Below are 21,076 nucleotides of genomic sequence, written 5' to 3'. Positions count from 1 at the left end.
TAAATCCATATTTAAAGGCAAATGCAATGCTTATACTTACCCAAGGTCAATATGTATTGAACTAAATATTTATTCATATTATAGTTTTCCTTGACCCACAAGTTCATAAGAAATACACAAAATTTAACAAAAACAAGGATGATAATACAGTTAAGTAGCGCAACATGGATGGACACAATTACTAGTAGAATTGCAGTACTACAAAAGCAGTCATACTTTAATTATAGTTCATACAGGAGAATCAAGCTCGTTTTAATAGGGTTTCCTGAATTTTTGGTTTTTAGATTCGAATATTTTCTATTACTACCAACAAATCATTTTAAAAGCCTGTATTATTTTTCTTTTTTTGTTCTGTTAAACTTAAAATTAACAGGAACCCTTTAACATTAAATATAGTCTATTTTCATTTGATGTTATTGAGTTCAGAATTACTTCTAAAAATCAGATATCAATAATTTTAACTCAGTCTTATTAAGCACTTAAAATTAACATTGAAGTTTAAATTAGAAATTCTAAAAACTTCAGAGTGAAGTTCACAGAGTAACTTTAACATTCCATTTTGTCAATGGATCCTGGGTTCCAGTTGTGCCTGAGCCACCAGCTCCCACATATACTCTATCCACCCAGGTAAGTAAGTAGATAGATAGTTTATCCTGGGTTCTAGTTGTACCAGAGCCACCAGCTCCTACATATACTCTATCCACCCAGGTAAGTAGATAGATAGTTTATCCTGGGTTCTAGTTGTACCAGAGCCACCAGCTCCTACATATACTCTATCCACCCAGGTAAGTAGATAGATAGTTTATCCTGGGTTCTAGTTGTACCAGAGCCACCAGCTCCCACATATACTCTATCCACCCAGGTAAGTAGATAGATAGTTTATCCTGGGTTCTAGTTGTACCAGAGCCAACAGCTCCAACATATACTCTATCCACCCAGGTAAGTAGATAGATAGTTTATCCTGGGTTCTAGTTGTACCAGAGCCACCAGCTCCCACATATACTCTATCCACCCAGGTAAGTAGATAGATAGTTTATCCTGGGTTCTAGTTGAACCAGAGCCAACAGCTCCTACATATACTCTATCCACCCAGGTAAGTAGATAGATAGTTTATCCTGGGTTCTAGTTGTACCAGAGCCACCAGCTCCCACATATACTCTATCTACCCAGGTAAGTAGATAGATAGTTTATCCTGGGTTCTAGTTGTACCAGAGCCACCAGCTCCCACATATACTCTATCTACCCAGGTAAGTAGATAGATAGTTTATCCTGGGTTCTAGTTGTACCAGAGCCACCAGCTCCCACATATACTCTATCCACCCAGGTAAGTAAGTAGATAGATAGTTTATCCTGGGTTCCAGTTGTACCAGAGCCACCAGCTCCTACATATACTATATCCACCCAGGTAAGTAAGTAGATAGATAGTTTATCCTGGGTTCCAGTTGTACCAGAGCCACCAGCTCCTACATATACTCTATCTACCCAGGTAAGTAGATAGATATGCTGTTAGTTTTATTTAAAACAAATCAATGCAATTGAATACATTTTCATGCAACCAATATGTATAATTATATTTACATGTTAACCAAATAATTAAATACCTAATAAAAAATACTTTATACAGTACAAATGACCAATGATAGGCCAGTATGCATTGTGATAGATCAATGGTAAAATGTTTACTGGCCTATAATTGGTTATTTGTATTGTATGCCATCCTTTTTTTATTAGGCACTATAAGCTGCTTCTTAGTGCAAGGGAAAAAATAATAATGTAAATTATAGGTGATAGCAGCGCTATGTTTGTTCATAATATTTCTGACGTCAATGTTTACAAATATTCTCATCATCTCTACAATTTCATCTTCGTTGACCCTCAGACGTTTGTCATACAATCAGATTTTACTGCAATTGGGAATTACAGGTGAGGTTTTCAACAAGTTGGAAGCAATTTTGGGAATAATTTTTTTCTTCTTGCGATTTCTCTTGTAAGGGTGGTAGTACTCTCCCCCAAAATGATTATAAACCTTCCAAGGACCTATGATAAGCTAGATCTTTCAGTACAGACAAACATCCTATTACTTTAGTATATCGGATAAGATAATTAGAAGTCAATCAGATTTGAGAACATTCATTTTGTCATTGTTAAACATTAATTTTTTCCTCTATATCTTTCTTATAGAATTATACAGTTTTCAAAAGGAAGTACAAAGAAAACGACATTACTGTTACTATTTAATGTTTCCCTTTTTTGGTTCCAGCACAAACGCAGGAGTGACAAACGTCGGAGTGTCTATACTTTTAAGTTAACTAAATATTTCTATAAAGGTTAGGTTAAGCTATATATATGGAAATAAGCCCCCCACAGGGGATAGGCGTTTAATAAACCTATGAGATGGTTTAAAAGAGATTAGGATAGGTGTCCACTCTGACGTTTGTCCACTGCGACGTTTGTCCACAGAGACGTTTGTCCACTATGACGTTTGTCACTCCAGCGATTGTCCTAGGACCTTTCATATTTTATTTTGGTTATCAGGGTTTCTTGAGTCAAGTTTGAATATGACACTCAGCATGGCATATCTATTTTTACAGGTATATATATATCATTTTCTGATATAAGGAAGGCATTTGACACAGTTTTACATTAATGCTTTGATGAAACCAGATGTTATTATAGAACACTAAATTAAAAGAAAACAAATTAAAATCAACTTGACAAATGTAGTATAGTTTAATGTAATAATGTAAACTAGCGACTTTATAATAAAAAGGGTAGGGAAGGGCAGAAAAAAAGCTTAAACCCATCTGAAAAAAACCTTACTATTTTTATATTAAGATTAAGTAAGGGCATTAAAATAAAACAAACTAATTTTTAAAACACCAATTTAACTTATATCATACTTTTAGTGGAAAAAGATTAAAGTGTCTCTTCAAAAAAGGGGGGCAAATCTTTCAACGTTTGGCTAATTGACGTCATATTCCAAATCCCTTTTAATATGACGCCAATTGGGATAGTTTGGCCAAGCGTTGTAACATTTGGCCCTTTTTTGGAGACACTATGAGCTGCTTCTTTTTAGTGCATCAAAAGATAATTTAATTTGTTTTCAGCCGTGGCAATTTGGAAGTGCCATGTGTTCTGTGAATGCTATGTTGATGGACATGATTCCTACGGCAACAACAATCTGTCTGGCTCTCCTTACTCATGATAGGAATGTTTCCATCAAGTTGTTCTTTCGACACTAGTCGAAATTGATAAATCATTACTTGGATGTTGAACCAGATTTTCGTTTACTCTAAGGAAGTGATACTCGCAGCTGGTTAAAATAAAAGATCTTAATGAATAAGACAATGAACGATAAATTGTTTTCTCGTATTCATTCGAATCCGGTGGATAGAAACCGGTTATCATCCATACGAAAAAACTATGTCTATCATCGTATTATATCCAGCTTTCTACGAATATAGAAATGTACAATCATAAGATTAAAACCAGTTTTTTAGCCCGTGCCTTCGGCAACTCGGGGCTAAAAAAACTAGTTTTAATCTTATAATTGTACATTCTATATCCGCGGAAAGCGGTTTATAATTCGATGAAAGAAATAAATATTATATCCTCAATTATGACAAAAATTACCTTTCTGCAGAAATAAATTATTGGTTGAAAAGTTTGGACAATGCTAGTTTCATCCAACCAATCAAGCTTTTATAATATAACCCAAATGAGAGAGAATGATTATGAAACATCGGGTACTATGATAATCTACAGTCTAATGCCCCCACCCTCCTCATTGGTAGATAATGATAAGAAATTATGACTTTGATTGAACATGAATGTATAGGACGAATGCTCTGAAAAGGTTGAATGTTTATCAGAAAACTAAACCTACAAATATCACGAAGGTAAAGTATTATTGAAATTGATTTTGAATTTTAAAAGAAATGTCTCGATTTAATGTAACTTTCCTATCTCACATTATTAATCAAATTGAATTCAGGTTAGGTCTGAGTAAGAAACATTTTTTTTTCATTTTAAAGTTTTTTTGGGGGGTGGGGAGGATTGGTCTAACCTCCATTTTTATTTTTTTGTGTTTTAAATTTAGGGGATGGTAATTTTTTTCTAAGGGCTATTTATCTTAGGGGGTGGGGTGGTGGTACCCTCCCCCAAAAACAGTTTTAAAACTTCCCAGGGCATATGAGAAGCTATATTGTAAATTATAAAGAAGAACCATGTTGGTTCAGCGGTTAGCGAGATCCTTAGGTACAGACAGACCTAATCCTGTTACCTTTATATTGGAATTAGAACCCGGTATTAGTGTCTTAGAAATTATCTTAGTGACGTAACTAAAAACGAGGGATTAGAGGGGAGGTGGGAAAGGTAACCCCTAAAAAAGAGATGGATAATAGAGGTGATTGATAATTGATAATTGATAAAGAAAATGTAGGAAATAATTTATACTCTCTGTACTTTCTACCATAGATTAATTAATTTGTATTTTCTAGACAAGGATGACAACATCCATAAAAATGAAGCACAAAAATCAGAAGGTAGAACAAACGCACAATAGCTAGAGTGTCAGAACTTAATAAGCAGAATATTAATTTTGAAGTCTAAATGAAATTGCACATAAATTTGTTGCAAAATTGCGTAAATATAGCATACAGTAAAAGGACATACTTCCGTGCACCCTCACGCGCTTAGAAAAAAAACCACCAACATTTTTTAAATTTTTTTCTTTTAAAACTAAATTGTCCTTTTAAGTATATCTGTCAGACAGACAGACAATAAATATATGGAGCAGATCTGTATAAATATAAGGTATCTAAAACTTACAGCTGGCTATCTAAAAAAGCAGTCGTGAAAATAACATTTCTCCAACAATAAGGTTTTTTAAGCATGACCGACAGTCAGACAGACAAAATAATGTAAAGAGTAGATGCAGGGGGGGGGGGGAAGGGGTGATTACTTGAGGGCACCCTCAAATTTTGAAAGTCGTTAAGTAGATGCACATATATCTTGGGTATAGTCCCTTTCATGACAATGCCTCTTAAGGGACGTTTCTTGGTATTTTCACAGTAGATTTTATCCTATTTCTAGCCACTGCGGGGGGGGGGGGCTCTATCCATGCGGGGCCATTTTCCTAACCCTGCAGGGCAATCACCTAACCTAACCTAAAATAATCCATCAAAAGCTACTGTAAAAAAAAATACATTAAAACACCTCTTAAAAGACCTTTTCACTTAAAATTTCAGTTGTCTTTCTTCAATAGCAGCCAAAAAACACACAAAGCATGTTTTAAATGGACGTACTGACTTTCTGTTAACAATGATAGAGTTGCTTTCTAAATTATACCTAACTGTCATAGGAATCATCATGAAGAGTTTGAAATTGATAGGATAATTCTAACATGTCTTGTTTAATAATCTAAAATCAATTAATAATTTTATCTAATTTCAATTTCAATTTATCTATGAAATAAATGTAAAGCTGTACAGGTTAAGGCTACTATCTGACTCAATACATTTCTTTTTCTCCTCTTTTTAGCAACCGAATGAAAGTAATTCTTTTCAATTCCAGATAATTATAAGAATTGGTAACATTTGCTTAGATATTTATTTTATAAAAACATAGCAAAAAAATAATAACCCTATTATAATACAGGTATTAAATATTTATATACAAACAATAAAATTGAATATGAATAAAAATTAAGGATAGATCAATCAAATAATAATTATGTACAGTGTCAAAGGACTAAACAATCTTGTGAGAGGTAATATAACTTATGCATTTTAAAAAGATATTTGTTAAATAGACTGATTATTTAAAGACATATTTGTTAAATATGTTGCTCTACTGGATATCATTACCCTTGTTAGAATGTACCATTCATAAAGAAGGTTATTTTTTAATGGCAAAACTGTTTAAGCTAGCTTTTTTAACAATTACGTTCAAATTCCGTTAAATTTATTGATATAGATAATCTAATAATTGATTGTTTTGTTTTTATTCGTAATTGTCTTTTTTATATATACATTATTATGCTTAATTAAAAATTTCTGATAAACATCTCATTATATTTAAAGAAAAATTAGCTGTCTCTAAATTTAATATAGAAATAAAATTATTATGGAAAATCAATTGATTTTTCATGGTAAAAGGTATAAGTTATAAAATACAGACGAATTTATAGATGTAATCTTGAAAAGATAGCTTTAATTTAAAATGATAAATATGCGTTATTTTTACCAAAAACTAGACAAAACCCTTTTTTGTTGTTGTTGATAGCAATATCTTATTTCTTTACTCTCGTTTATATATAGTTTTAACCTAATATCTTTTGATTTAATTGTTATTGGTTTGAAATTTTGACTAAAAAGCTGGCTTAAAAAATAGCTCATATGTGATAAAATATATAGCATTTTGCGCTAACTTATGAGGTGTTTATACAATAAGTATAATTATAAAAGCAAATATTTGAAAATTATTTAAAATCATTCAATGTTTAATGTAAGATTAAGCCAATTATTAATCACGAAATTACATAAAGGTTTTTTATTATTTTGCTAAATAATCTATAAAATATTTACACATTGTAAGTCAACTCTTGAGTTATGTAAGAAGTACAATTGATCAGCTGATAGATCTTATTTCAATTTTGAAAGATAATTTTATAAAAAAAAATAATAAAAAGTTGATTTTGTTTTTTAAAAGAGAGCAAAAATAATGTAGAATTTTTAGAAATATTTTTAATATTTTTTAAAAGCACAAAAAATCTTGATTTCAGGCCTATATTAACAATTCTTAAAAATCCTAGTAGTATCGACACATCCTATTTTTTTTACGTCACTAAGATAATTTCTAAGACACTAATACCGGGTTCTTGGAATTACATAAGTTTTTTTGTTTGTTTTTATGTGTAATATTATATTCAGTGGAAGTTAGACTGTGTTGGAATATGGTTGTTATCCTTTATTCTAAGTCTACCATTGCTATTTTTAATATAAAATATTATATTTAGTGGAAGTTAGCCTTCGGAGGAATATGGTTGTTATCCTCTTTTCTAAGCCTACCCTTGATATTTTCAACTTAAAATATTATATTTAGTGGAAGTTAGCCTGTGTTGGAATATGGTTATTATGCTTTATTCTAAGCCTACCCTTGATATTTTTAATATAAAATATTATATTTAGTGGAAGTTAGCCTGTGTTGGAATATGGTTATTATCCTTTATTCTAAGCCTACCCTTGATATTTTTAATATAAAATATTATATTTAGTGGAAGTTAGCCTGTGTTGGAATATGGTTGTTATCCTTTATTCTAAGTCTACCATTGCTATTTTTAATATAAAATATTATATTTAGTGGAAGTTAGCCTGTGTTGGAATATGGTTATTATCCTTTATTCTAAGCCTACCCTTGATATTTTTAATATAAAATATTATATTTAGTGGAAGTTAGCCTGTGTTGGAATATGGTTATTATCCTTTATTCTAAGCCTACCCTTGATATTTTTAATATAAAATATTATATTTAGTGGAAGTTAGCCTGTGTTGGAATATGGTTGTTATCCTTTATTCTAAGTCTACCCTTGCTATTTTTAATATAAAATATTATATTTAGTGGAAGTTAGCCTGTGTTGGAATATGGGTGTTATCCTTTATTCTTAGCCTACCTTTACTATTATTTATATAAAATATCATATTTAGTGGAAGTTAGCCTGTGTTGGAATATGGTTGTTATCCTCTATTCTAAGCCTACATTTACTATTTTTAATATAAAAAAATTATGTTTAGTGGAAGTTAGCCTGTGTTGGAATATGGTTGTTATCCTCTATTCTAAGCCTACATTTACTATTTTTAATATAAAATATTATATTTAGTGGAAGTTAGCCTGTGTTGGAATATGGCTGTTATCCTTTATTCTTAGCCTATCCTTGATATTTTTAACATAAAATATTATATTTAGTGGAAGTTAGCCTGTGTTGGAATATGGTTGTTATCCTTTATTCTAAGCCTACCCTTGTTGCCAAATCTTATCACCTGCTGGCCATTTCCTTACAGGTAAACAATATCTATTACATTCTAGATCTAGATTCTATATATTGTATTAGCGGCTACTACACTAATACTTAGGATCCCTTTGAGTGGGGGAGGGGGGGATTCGATCCCCTCCCACTACAATTGTAGTTTAAAAAAGAACAAGTTTAGGCACCCTTGAAGGAAGGAAAGTCCAGTAAGTCATACAATGGTGCCGCCTAGGGGCACTTTAAAAACTTAATTTAATAATTATAAACCTATTAGAAGCCATTAGAAGAACCATATCTTTTCAGCGATTATCGGTACAGACAGAAAATCTTGTTGTTTCCTGTACCATATTTACCATATTTTAAAGATAATTATGAACAAAAAATTATTTTGTCAGACGAAAGATTTTTTTATTTGCCAGGTATTCCTGCAGTCCAGTTCATGAGCTGGCATTCGTGTATGGGGGAAGCACTCTGGCCATCTTTCTTATTCTATGGATTTCTTTTTTCCTACACTCAATAGTTATCTACAGGAATGGATATATTATTACTTGGATCTTATACCGGAATTTTATGTTCTATATATAATAAAGTGAACTCTGTAGCCCTATCATCTCTCCTCCTATTGGATAAACGGCCCGACCATTAAAAGCAAGGGGAAATTGCAACCTAATTTGACGACAAATTTTGGGTAAAGTTCCTTTCGTGGCAACGCCTCTTAAAGGGTGTTTCGTCGTTTTTTCACGGTAGATTTTCTCCTATTTCTAGCCCCTGCGAGGGGCTCTAACCTTGAGGGGCCATTTGCCTAACCCTGAGGGAAAATCACCTAACCTAAAAAAACCTATCAAAAGCTACTGTGAAAATACGACGAAACGACCCTTAAGAAGCGTTGCCACAAAAGGAACTCTACTCCAATTTTTCTCCTGTCATAATATCCACATATATTCTACATCCATTTCTACAGGACTGTTAGAAAGGAGAGGAAGAGAGAGCTGAAAGCTATGCGGGGAGAGATCAAGACTAAATTTTCAGGAATAGTTCAAATCATTCTTTGAGATATTTTTTAATGATGAATATTTAACAAGGACAATTATATTATAACGGAGTAGAGCAATATCAACAAATTATTGTAAAAATTTTGATAACCCCAGAACTGATTGGGTACTCCCTTTTAGGAAACTTGACATAGGTTTCTGCTTTTTAATTTTTGCATTTAAGCCTTGGGTAGTTTTAGGCTATTTTTCTACCCCATTACCTCATTGAAGTCAGAGTCCCTAGATACTAGGGACGCTATATTTATAGAGTATTTACAATATCAATGCTAAAATATTTATAATTTGAATTAAAATCTCAGTAACTGCTGCCAACTTCTTGACAGAGAATCAGATGTGGAACGAGCTAAGAAATATTCTGCTTCTGAGTGTTCTGTTGATTGCCTATATCATACTTTTTATGCCTTTCATCATTATGACTAAATATGATCAGGTATTATTAAGTTTCATAATTTTACATGAAATAATCCTAATATAAAAGTAATAGAAGGTCAGTTTGTTGCGAAGGATATTGTAAACTACTGAACTTATATGGTTCTTCTTTACAGTGAATATTCTTAAAATTTCGATCAAAACTGAAATCCTAAGTTAAGGGTGGACTCTCCCTCCACTCCCCTAAGTGCCTCTTGTCTAGAGGCCTTATGGGACGTAGTCGCTAGTCCTTATTTAAAATAATAATATATGTATTTGTTTGTCCATTATGATCTCGGCAACCACTTGAATAATTGTTTTCTTTATTTTAAGATTTAAGACATGATTTTAGACTATATTATTTTTCTATGATAATACTTATTTATCGCATTACTATTGGTATTAATATTATGACTTTTTATTTTACTATCTGTAGAAAATTGTCTGTAATACTATACGGTACAGGGTTTTTCATTATGGCTAAGAACCGGTTCTAATCCAGCGGATATAAATCAGTTTCGAAGCCTTACTAGAAAATATGATAAAAAAAGTAGCATAGCATTTATAAAATTGTAATTACAATGTACTTCAGGTGCGTCAGTACTGGTACCCATATGATCTAGCCTATTACAGAAACCTTACGTCAAATTACTATCAAGAGTTCAATGGAAATCAAACGGTTAGTATGTCTTATGTGATTTCAACGGGTCTCGTAATTTGGGGCACCAATAAGTCAAAGCTGAAGTTGGAATTAACATTTTAATAGCTTTAAAGACCAGCTGGGTATCTAATCACAAAACGACCCACCAAATTGGCGGCATGTTTGCGGCTACATAGCTCTAATTTTCAAACAAAAAATTTTTTATGTTAGTTTATTGTACCTAATTAACGAGCAGTTTGATATTTGCATAGCATTTGATACTCGAACAGTATAATGATTATGATAAACTGAACGGTGTTTTCCCTCAAAGTGCCAGTTGATTTTTTAAAAATTGAAGATAGGGGAGTTGGGGTGTTTTCCACTTCTAACGTATGCAAGGCTCCAAACTCTATGGGGCCTTTAACTGTGGATGCAATGCTCTAACCCTGCGGGGCTACACATTACCCAATATATTCCAAACTAACCTGACCTAAAGTAATATACAAACAAACGAAAACTCCATCCTTATTTTCATTTTTAAAAATGATATTATAAATCTATGATAGGCATAAATTTAAATGTAGTCTTTTTAGGAACTAGATGAACTTGAGACAAGAGGACAAAGAACTTTGGTACAAACCAGATCCTCACAAGGAAATTAATTAGCATTTTTTTAAAATGATGTCTGTTTGTCCGTCTGTATGTGTGTCTGACTGTCTTGTGGTCCGACTGTTTGTCCGTCATTTGGTCCGTCTGTCTGTCTGACTGACGGTCCGTCTGTATGTAACTCTTTCTGTCGGTCCGTCTGTATGTCTCCCGTATATCCTTATGTTTGTCTGTCTGTCTTTCTATCTGTATCTCAGCCCGTCTGTCTTTCTATCAGTAGCATAAGAGCGCAGCCGTTAGTAATAAAAAAAGAGTTACTTAAATTTATAATTCTAAAGAATAAATTTCTAATAATTATGTTATTGTTTGAAGACCTATAAATAGGTGGTATCTAAACCAACTAAAACATTATAGTATCTTGTTAGAATATAGTTTAAAGCACATTTTTTTTTAAATTCATATTTTTACTATTTTTATATGCTTAAATTATTACATATGTAGGTATATATTTTTATTTTTCTTGGAAGTATTGTACAAGAATAGCTTTCTAAAAATCAATACAATTATTTGTGTATTACATTAAATTAAATATTAAGTTACGTCATGCACGTTTATAATTGATTTTTAATTAGAATTGTACGTTCATAACTGACAGCTTTTATCGTTGAATTATGCATGTTAGACGTGTTCTATTAATTTGAAACTTGGCATAATGATATCTGAATCAGTTTTATACGATTTAGAAAGCGTAGCAACTCTATAATCTTTACAAGAAAAACCGTACGTCCATTGAATACATGTTAATTTTTACCTTTTAAAAAAATCATATTCATTTTTGCCTAGATCTAAAAATTTCAATCAAGATTATTAAGTTCTGACACTTAATAAGCCTTAATTCTCAAGAAGTCTTTCATAACCAAATGGTTTTAATGGTTTCTACTGCTTCTATGCCAGGCGCAAAGTGTCCTAACAGTAGGGGGGAATACTTTGATACATAAACAGTTAAAAGTGGATTATTGCCAGTAATGCTATGAGCATTGTTTTAATCGATGCAAAAGTAAATTGCTAAGTATTATTATTAAAAAAGGAAATATAACACTTGCTCAAAGAGAATCCTCTGGACTTTTGGTAAGTGATTTATTTTTATGGCAGAAAAGCTGCTCTACAATTAGTCTTTAGTTTCTGTAGTACTTTATTGCCACTCAGAGGCTACGCCCCTAGCATCTAATATTGCTTAAAACCGTTCTAAAACTTAAATCTAAAAATAAAATAGCTTGCTTATATAAGGATACCAACTTTACCCCATTCCATCTCCTGACCACGGCGGAACGAATTGACCACGTTTTCTATATCCATTATTCTAGGTTCCTGAAATTGAAAGTAGTTTTGAGAATCTGCAGGCAGCCTTCACTTGGATGCGATATATACACTGTACTCTGGCTCCCATACTAATTCTAATATTTAGTAAAGATATAAGGTAAGGATTTGGCTGTTTTATTAAGGCAGCTTATCTAGTATAATTTTCGGGTAAAGAGGTGAATGATCATTAACTCAAATTTTTCATTGAATTTTGATTTGAGGGTTCCAAACTAAACAAGATTTTAATAAACAGAAGTTTTAATTTTTGGAGTTGTACAATGTACATCCATTTTATTGTCCTTTGTGTCATCCCTTAAGATTTATTTTTTAGGAGTAAAGCAATGGATCTAGTATATTTCTGGAGAAAACCTTCTGTAAGTTCAGCTGCTCCGAGACCAATATCTGCTCTACTTCACAGGAATGTAATTCAAGCAAGGATGATAATATTGATAAAGGGAAGGTTCTAGGCTATCATTACAATTGCCTCTTACTTAAAAAAAATATTGTTTCTCTTTATTTATGGGCTTTGTAAACATATCCTCAGTAGATCTTTTCATGAAAATACCCATTCTCGAATTTCATTCTTCTGCTAACCTAAAAAGTTACTTTAGGGGCCTAGAAATACATGTACAAAATTTCCGCTCTTTATCTCTACTGGCAACCTAGCGCCAGGCATGTAGAATATTAACAGATAACGGTAGCACGGCGGTTTTAATAATATCTCAGTAATGTGCAGGTTTTAAGCTCTTCTGCATATTTCAATTTAAACACATAAGGCCAAATATATTATATCCAAAAAATCTTTTGTCAAAGTCTACTCTACACCTAGCGCCAGTCAGTTTTCTAAAATCATGCATTTTATACCTGTGAAAAATGAAATCGCCAGCGCTAGGTGTAGAGTAGACTTTGACAAAAGATTTATGGGATATCATATCTTAGGCCTTATGTGTTTAAGTTGAAATATGCAGAACACCTAAATTTACCTTCCAAGCCATTCTCTAAGCATTTTAAATTTTTTTATGAAATAACGGGATTTCAAAACTGCCTTTTGAAAAGGCCTAAAAAATATCTTTTTTTGTTCCTTTTTTCACTGTTTATAGTTACAACTTATTAAGATATTATTCTCAGTTAAAAAAAAATTGGCGCTTCCAGCACCAAAACCGGCAAAAACAGGCAGTTAAACTTCTGTACCCCTACTTAACCCCCTAACAGACCCCCCCTCTATCTCGGCTCCTGTTACAGATAGAGACGTAAAACTTTTTTCTGGTGGTTCATATAATTAGAGAAAATTACTTTTTCTAGTCATAGCAGTCAGACCGCTCCTTTTCCGCTTTTTTTCGGCCAGCCTATAAATATTAAAACTGCTGTAGAGCAGCCAATTTTAAAGATAAGAAAACCAAATTTTATGATGAACTATTATTTTTTATAACAAAAAAATACTTTTTCTGACCATCGTCGAAAAACGAAAAATAACGGAAACCGCCAATTTTGGCATTAAAACGGTGGTTGGCGGCGCTAAATAATATTTTTATCTGTTTATAGTTACAACTTATTAAGATATTATTCTCAGTTAAAAAAATTGGCGCTTCAAGCACTATAACCGGCAAAAACAGGCAGTTAAACTTCTGTACCCCTACTTAACCCCCTAACAGACCCCCCCCCTCTATCTCGGCTCCTGTTACAGATAGAGACGTAAAACTTATTTTTGCTGGTTCATGTGTATTTTTAGAGAAAATTACTTTTGCTAGTCATAGAAGTCAGACCGCTCCTTATCCGCTTTTTAGCGGCCAGCCGCTAAATATTTAAACAGCTGTAGAGCGGCCAATTATAAGGCTAAGAAAACCAAATTTTATGATGAACTATTATTTTTTATAACAAAAAAATACCTTTTCTGACCATTGCCGAAAAACAAAAAATAATGGAAACCACCAATTTTGGCATTAAAACGGTGGTTGGCGGCGCTAAATAATATTTTTATCTGTTTATAGTTACAACTTATTAAGATATTATTCTCAGTTAAAAAAAAATTGGCGCTTCCAGCACCAAACCCAGCAAAAACAGGCAGTTAAACTTCTGTACCCCTACTTAACCCCCTAACAGACCCCCCCCCCCTCTATCTTGGCTCCTGTTACAGATAGAGACGTAAAACTTGTTCATGTGTATTTTTAGAGAAAATTACTTTTTCTAATCATAGCGGTCAGACCGCTCCTTATCCGCTTTTTAGCGGCCAGCCGCTAAATATTAAAACTGCTGTAGAGCAGCCAATTTTAAAGCTAAGAAAACCAAATTTTACGACGAACTATTTTTTTTATAACAAAAAAATACCTTTTCTGACCATCGCTGAAAAAGTGACAAATAATGGAATCCGCCAATTTTGGCAGTAAAACTGCGGTTGGCGGCGCTAATTAATATTTTTATCTGTTTATGATCACAATAAGAGACTTCATACAAAAATTGGCTGATAAGGTCTGGAAAGGGGCAACACAGTTAATTGTTGAAACTAATGTAACAGATTTTTATTTTAGTCAGATGCCAGACGCAGACAATTAAAAAAATTAACATTTAGAAATATTATCAATTTGTCTACAAAGGGTTAAAAACAAAATCAAAATATACAAATCTAATTATTAAAAACATCAAGATGATCTTTTCCATCCTATTACATATTATCTTTCTTATTTTCCTTTTCAAATGCAAGATGTATTTTAAAAATTTAGCTGTTGATAGAAAGATTCTGGATCATGGAAAGAAAACGAAGTTGCTGGTGATTCTTATGTGCTAGTATGCATAAAATGACTTTAGAAATGTATTCTAATTTTTGTTGAAAGGTGGATACAATAAGTGTTTATTTTTATAGTATCTAACAAAAAAAAGTTTATAATCAGTGATAGTAAGAAAAATTGTGTCCATGGTTGTCTTTATATAAACTTTTGTAAAATATTTAATATTAATATAGTGTAACAAATAATTGTAGTAATATTACCATTCTCCCCTTCAAGGGCGTCCAATTTGTTTATTAGGCGGGGGGGGGGGGAGGATATTTTCATTTAGGGGGGATAACAGGATGTCTGTTTTTATGTCTCTCTGTTTGTACTGAAGGATCTCACTAACTGCTGAACTGATATGGTTCCCCATAACAGGGTAGCTTCTCTTAGCGCCGCCAACCATTTTACCGCCAAAATTGGTGGTTTCCGTTATTTGTCGTTTTTTGGCGATGGTCAGAAAAAGTATTTTTCTGTTATGAAAAATAATAGCTCGTCATAAAATTTGGTTTTCCTAGCTTTAAAATTGGCCGCTCTACAGCTTTTTTAATATTTAGCGGCTGGCTGCTAAAAAGCGGATAAGGAGCAGTCTGACCAGCTATGACTAGAAAAAAGTAATTTTCTCTAAAAATACACATGAACCAACAGAAAAAAGTTTTATGTCTCTATCTGTAACAGGAGCCGAGATAGAGGGAGGTCTGTTAGGGGGTTAAGTAGGGGTACAGAAGTTTAACTGCCTGTTTTTGCTGGTTTCGGTGCTGGAAGCGCCAAACTTAGTTTTCTTATCTTTAAAATTGGCTGCTCTACAGCAGTTTTAATATTTAGTGGCTGGCTGAAAAAAAGCGGAAAAGGAGCGGTCTGACTGCTATGACTAGAAAAAGTAATTTTCTCTAATTATATGAACCACCAGGAAAAAGTTTTACGTCTCTATCTGTAACAGGAGCCGAGATAGAGGGGGGGTCTGTTAGGGGGTTAAGTAGGGGTACAGAAGTTTAACTGTCTGTTTTTGTCGGTTTTGGTGCTGGAAGCGCCAATTTTTTTAAACTGAGAATAATATCTTAATAAGTTGTAACTATAAACAGTGAAAAAAGGAACAAAAAAAGATATTTTTTAGGCCTTTTCAAAAGGCAGTTTTGAAATCCCATTATTTCATAAAAAAATTTAAAATGCTTAGAGAATGGCTTGGAAGGTGAATTTAGGTGTTCTGCATATTTCAACTTAAACACATAAGGCCTAAGATATGATATCCCAAAAATCTTTTGTCAAAGTCTACTCTACACCTAGCGCTGGCGATTTCATTTTTCACAGGTATAAAATGCATGATTTTAGAAAACTGACTGGCGCTAGGTGTAGAGTAGACTTTGACAAAAGATTTTTTGGATATAATATCTGTGGCCTTATGTGTTTAAATTAAAATATGCAGAAGAGCTTAAAACCTGCACATTACTGAGATATTATCTAAACCGCCGTGCTGCCGTTATCTGTTGATATTTTACATGCCTGGCGCTAGGTCGCCAGTAGAGATAGAGAGCTGAAATTTTGTACATGTATTTCTAGCCCCCTAAAGTAACTTTTTAGGTTAGCAGAAGAATGAAATTCGAGAAAGGGTATTTTCATGAAAAGATCTAATCCTCAGAGAAAGAGAGGGAGAGAGAGAGAAAGTGAAAGATAGATAAATAGAGAGAGAGAGTGAGTGAGAATGATAAAAGAAAAAGAAAGGGAAAACGAAAATGTTCAAAAGTAAGAACAAGGAAAAAAAATTTTTTTTAAATAAAATTTTTTAAAATGTACATAATAATAAAAATATTTATTTGAATTACAAATATTTGTTTACAGACAATCTATGGAGCTAAACAGACAAAGGCAAATGAAACAACATTTTAAGCTCACCGACTACAGGAAAATTATTGGATTTATCTTAACTTGTTTTAAAAAGGCTGGTGGGGTCTATCACTCAAAGTACTTGTTGAGCACTGATAATCCCATTTATTTTGAAAGGTAATTAAAAAAAAATCTGTTAGTTTTTCTTCTTATATCCCATAGAGGAGCCCTAACCCTACAGAGCCTATGCAGAGCTACTCAGTGCCCAATGAAACCTAACCTAAACTAATTCCCTTTTATTTTCAATTTATTTCATAATATTAGTCGGGGAAATCCCACACTTTGTAATTTAATTTTCTTATTTTGCATCATGTATTTGTATTGTTGGTTTATTATTAAAACATTGCATTGTTCAAAAGTGGCCTGCAAATTAATAAACATTGTCGGCATTTGAAAATCCATAATATTAAAAATTAGGGTTCCTGTTCTTTTTGCCACAAACGAAGGAATGTTTTTGAGAAAGCTGGATCGAGAAGTTGCTCTGAAGGTTTTATTTATACTTATTTTATTAGATCGGCTACTCTATAATTTTGGTGTGTCCGTAAGTGTGTTGATTTGTATTACGAAAATGCGATTTTATTAATATACACGTTATTAAAGTAAAAGAATATAGGGGGTAAGAGCTATATGGAACTCTTCCCACAGATCTATCGCGATCTTGTATTCATTCTTTGAATGACTTAGAGCGTCGGAAATATAAACACAGCCGAGTCCCTAAAAAAGAACATAAAACAATTTGATAGCAAACGCAAATGGTCTCTGCCACTTTGGCCAGGTAGTTGTCTGGATTATACATCTATATTATACATTCATTATCCAGAAATAGGTTTTGAAAGTTGGGCTATAAAATGGCCAATCCATTTTGGAATTCTAACCACATTGTGTTTCTTTATTATGCTCGTTCAATTAATAATTTTAATATTGCTGTGCTACTTATGCATATTAACAGCCTTGTTATATTAAATTGAATTTTGTTTTGCAAAGTCTAACACTTTTAGGATATGTTACCCAATAAGTTATCTTTTTTTCTAGGATGGTGACTATAGCACAGTACCTTCAACTTCAAGCGGAGGAACTAACACTGGCTCTACTGTCTCTAAAGGTATTCAACAGGGTTTAGCATCGATGCATTCAGCCGCCGTTTTTTTTAGAAAGAGAAGCAGCTTATAGCAGCCTAATAAAAATAATGTTATACAATACAAATGACCAATGAGTTGCAGGTATACATTGTCATTGTACTGGCCTATCATTGGTCATTTGTATAGTATGACGTCATTTTTTTATTAGGCAAATAGTAAGCTGTCGGTTGAATCTTAAACAATGCATCGCCGTCAGAAAATAATCATCGCAAGCCATACATCTAATAAAACATAGCGACTAATGGCTACTCCCATAGATTTCCTAAGGTTGAGGTACAAGAGTGTTAACCCCCCCTCAAACTTTGGAGCCCCAAATTTTACAGAAGATTACCCCACTCAAATCTTTGAAACCCCTCATTCATTTTTTACCCACCTTAAATAAAAAGCTTGGACGTCACTTGCTACTGCTGAGAGCCGAAATTTCAATTTGTTTTCAATTTAGCTTGCTAACATGGAACTCAGTTACAGGTCAGTTCGTTCATCCAGTAGGAGGGGAGTGGATTGGATGTAGGGGGTGGATAATAGGTACCGTTATTTTGGCCAGCTGCGAGCATCACTTCATCAGAGAACAAGAAAATCTTGTGTAACATCCAAGTAATAAATATCCATTAATCTATTTTCATGTTAAGGAAACTGGCATGTAGAACCAGAATTCTTTACCGAGCTGTGTGATGTGAACTTGAAGCTTGATTCTCAGCAAGGGGGAGCTGTCTACAGTGGAGCAGCCACAGCTAACCCCTCGAAACGTAATTCAGGTAATCGTAATTTTGTTGGAAGGAAATTTCAGTCAAAAATATCCTATAAGTAACATGATGTCTATCTGTCTGTGTGTCTACAAACAGCAGGACTTTGTGATTCACAATTTTTAGTTTAAATCACTGCAGTAAAAATTTTTGGCTTTTCCGAGTGGGCATGAGCGAACCTAGTAGTAGTGTCTAACTTTTTATCTTTGTGACGTAATAAAAATCTCTTTTTTAGGGGTTTCCTTTCCCACCTCCCCTCTCATCCTATGATTTTTGTTACGTCACAAAGATGAAAAGTTAGACACTATTACTAGGTTCGCATGAGCTATATAGTTGGATGGGGACCCTGTCCAATTTTTGTATTGGATATCCTTATACTAAAGTAACAGGATGTCTGTCTGTGTGTTTGTACCGAAGGATCTCGCTAACCGCTGAACCGATTGGGTTCTCCTTAACAGGGTACCTTCTCATAGGTCTCGGGAAGGTTTATAACTATTTTGGGGGAGGGTATCACCACCCTCCGAAGAGAAATCACAATAAAATCGAAAAAAAATTAAATATTCCCGCCACATAGTGTCGCTAGCGTAGTGGCGCGGCGCAGAAGCATGAATTTAACAGCTGATCGCAACATAGACAAATTATTTCTCAAATTAGATATTTAAAATAAAAAAATGCCACTAAAGGCCTCTAGGGGCGTAGCCGCTAGTTTGAAGTAAGGTAATAGAGTCGGAAATTTAAACACTACCAAGTCCCGACAAAAGAACAGAAAGCAATTGGCTACCAGACGAAAAGGGACTCGACCACTTGGGCCAGGTAGTTGTCTGGATTATACATTTATTGTCCTCTCAATCCTATTCTTAAGTGAATTTTTTCTTTAGTTTACAAGAAGAATTCTGTATCTGAAGATGAAGGATTTGCAAGCAGGCCAAACAGCAATGAAGATCATAACAAGATAAAAAAAGTTCAATTCAGGGAACAACTTATAATTTTACTTGTTATGAAAATAATAAAATGTTTCTGTCTTTAAAAAATCAGTTAAATGGTAATTTGGTTCAAATAATTTTATTCTACAAAAAGGGAAGGTAATTTTGTTTATCATAATTGGGGGTTTATGTACCCCAAGTTATTGTCCATTATCTCATCCCTTCGATCTAAAGAAATCAATAACACGTTTTAGAAATAAATACGCTGTTAAAACTATATTCCAGTAAGAGAAACTTTTAATTTATCTATATAAAATTTTTAATTGCCTCTGCATAATAGTTATTTATCGCATTGTATTATAGACAGCTTTCTGCAGAGATGTAAATGTAAATTATAATATTCAGACTATTATTAATATTATCATGAATAATATCATGGAAAATTGTCTGCAATATGTTGCTATACATGTTTTTTCATTATGGCTGAGAACCAGTTCTAATCCTGTGGATATTAATCGGTTTCGAAGCCATACTGGAAATTTATTAAGAACCATAATTATAAATTTTCCTGAAACAGAACAACTATTGATGAAATACCAAAGCTTGGTGTTGATAATGAACAGGTAGACACCAAGGAAAATGTTGAAGATTTAGAGAATAATGGTGGCAGAAATGATAGAGAGGAGGAGAGACTTTCTAATGAATCCCCAAGGAAATTGGAATATTTTTGTTTGCCTTTCAGTGTACCTTTTCTATAAGCATAGTATATCTGTCTCACCATCCAGATATCTTAAAAGAGTATTTTCTCTACTTACCTTTGAATTTTGTTTGAAATAGTAATTTAATTACTTTCAATAATACATTAAATACATGCAAAAATTAAACTTGTTCTATAAATTTCAATTGTAAATCTAATCTAAACCATTTCAAAACTTGAATTGCCTAAAATTTCATCCTTTTCTTTACATCTTATCAAAGTAGCAAGATATTAATGCCCTGCTTATGGTTATTATTGTCCTTGAAGTTTTGATTTGTCAACATAAAATATTTCAATTATGTCAGAAGTCTTGTGAGAAATAGAAAGCAAACTAAAGGAACCTTGCTTATACCAGCAACACCTAGGCCAGGTAAATTTAACAGATTCTCGGCCTTACTGAAAGATTATGTATAGCATCATATTACAGTTATTATTGATATTCCTCGATTATCAAATTAAATCATAATTTAATACAATTTTGTTAGCATAGGTCTTTGGCTCCTCAGGGCTAACAAACCTAATTTTAATCATATATTTTTAATTTTAATATCCATGGAAAGCTGCCTATAATACGATGCAATAAATTATAACAATTTTAGATTTAGAGCGACAAGAAAGTGAAGATTACAAGAGCTCCAAAAGTTCATCACCAGCAAGAACAAAACAGAAAAGAAAGCGAAGCCGAAGATCAAGATCAGTTGCTTCATACAACAGACTTGAAGAAGATAATAATAATTAATCATATACATTTTATCGAAATTATAAATTATTGTATATTTT

The 21,076-nt window shown here is 32.9% G+C and overlaps 3 protein-coding genes across 3 annotated transcripts; all 3 read left to right on the top strand.

Moving 5' to 3' along the window:
• The first annotated feature begins 529 nt into the window (after window positions 1–529).
• On the top strand, window positions 530–8,611 carry LOC145327417 (uncharacterized). The gene is made up of 7 exons (XM_080170968.1): window positions 530–627; window positions 1,785–1,923; window positions 2,536–2,591; window positions 3,108–3,210; window positions 3,841–3,899; window positions 7,966–8,060; window positions 8,446–8,611. Exons 2-7 carry the CDS (start codon window positions 1,827–1,829, stop codon window positions 8,609–8,611), a joined length of 576 nt encoding a protein of 191 aa, XP_080027094.1. The 5' UTR covers window positions 530–627; window positions 1,785–1,826.
• A 326-nt stretch (window positions 8,612–8,937) lies between these two features.
• Window positions 8,938–12,558, top strand: LOC145327416 (uncharacterized). The gene is made up of 7 exons (XM_080170966.1): window positions 8,938–9,055; window positions 9,378–9,508; window positions 10,079–10,165; window positions 10,720–10,785; window positions 11,825–11,860; window positions 12,097–12,209; window positions 12,423–12,558. The coding sequence occupies exons 1-7, from the start codon at window positions 9,025–9,027 to the stop codon at window positions 12,556–12,558; spliced, it is 600 nt and encodes a 199-aa protein (XP_080027092.1). The 5' UTR covers window positions 8,938–9,024.
• A 4,130-nt stretch (window positions 12,559–16,688) lies between these two features.
• LOC145327415 (uncharacterized) lies at window positions 16,689–19,643 on the top strand. Its single transcript, XM_080170965.1, has 5 exons — window positions 16,689–16,753; window positions 17,153–17,221; window positions 17,767–17,836; window positions 18,503–18,628; window positions 19,495–19,643. Exons 1-5 carry the CDS (start codon window positions 16,697–16,699, stop codon window positions 19,641–19,643), a joined length of 471 nt encoding a protein of 156 aa, XP_080027091.1. The 5' UTR covers window positions 16,689–16,696.
• Window positions 19,644–21,076: the final 1,433 nt, after the last annotated feature.

This window comes from Acartia tonsa, chromosome 9, assembly GCF_053477335.1.
Source record: "Acartia tonsa isolate MP-2025a chromosome 9, ASM5347733v1, whole genome shotgun sequence".
Taxonomy (NCBI): domain Eukaryota; kingdom Metazoa; phylum Arthropoda; class Copepoda; order Calanoida; family Acartiidae; genus Acartia; species Acartia tonsa.
Note: the sequence above shows the minus strand (reverse complement) of the source record. Positions and strands in the feature narration are given on the sequence as shown.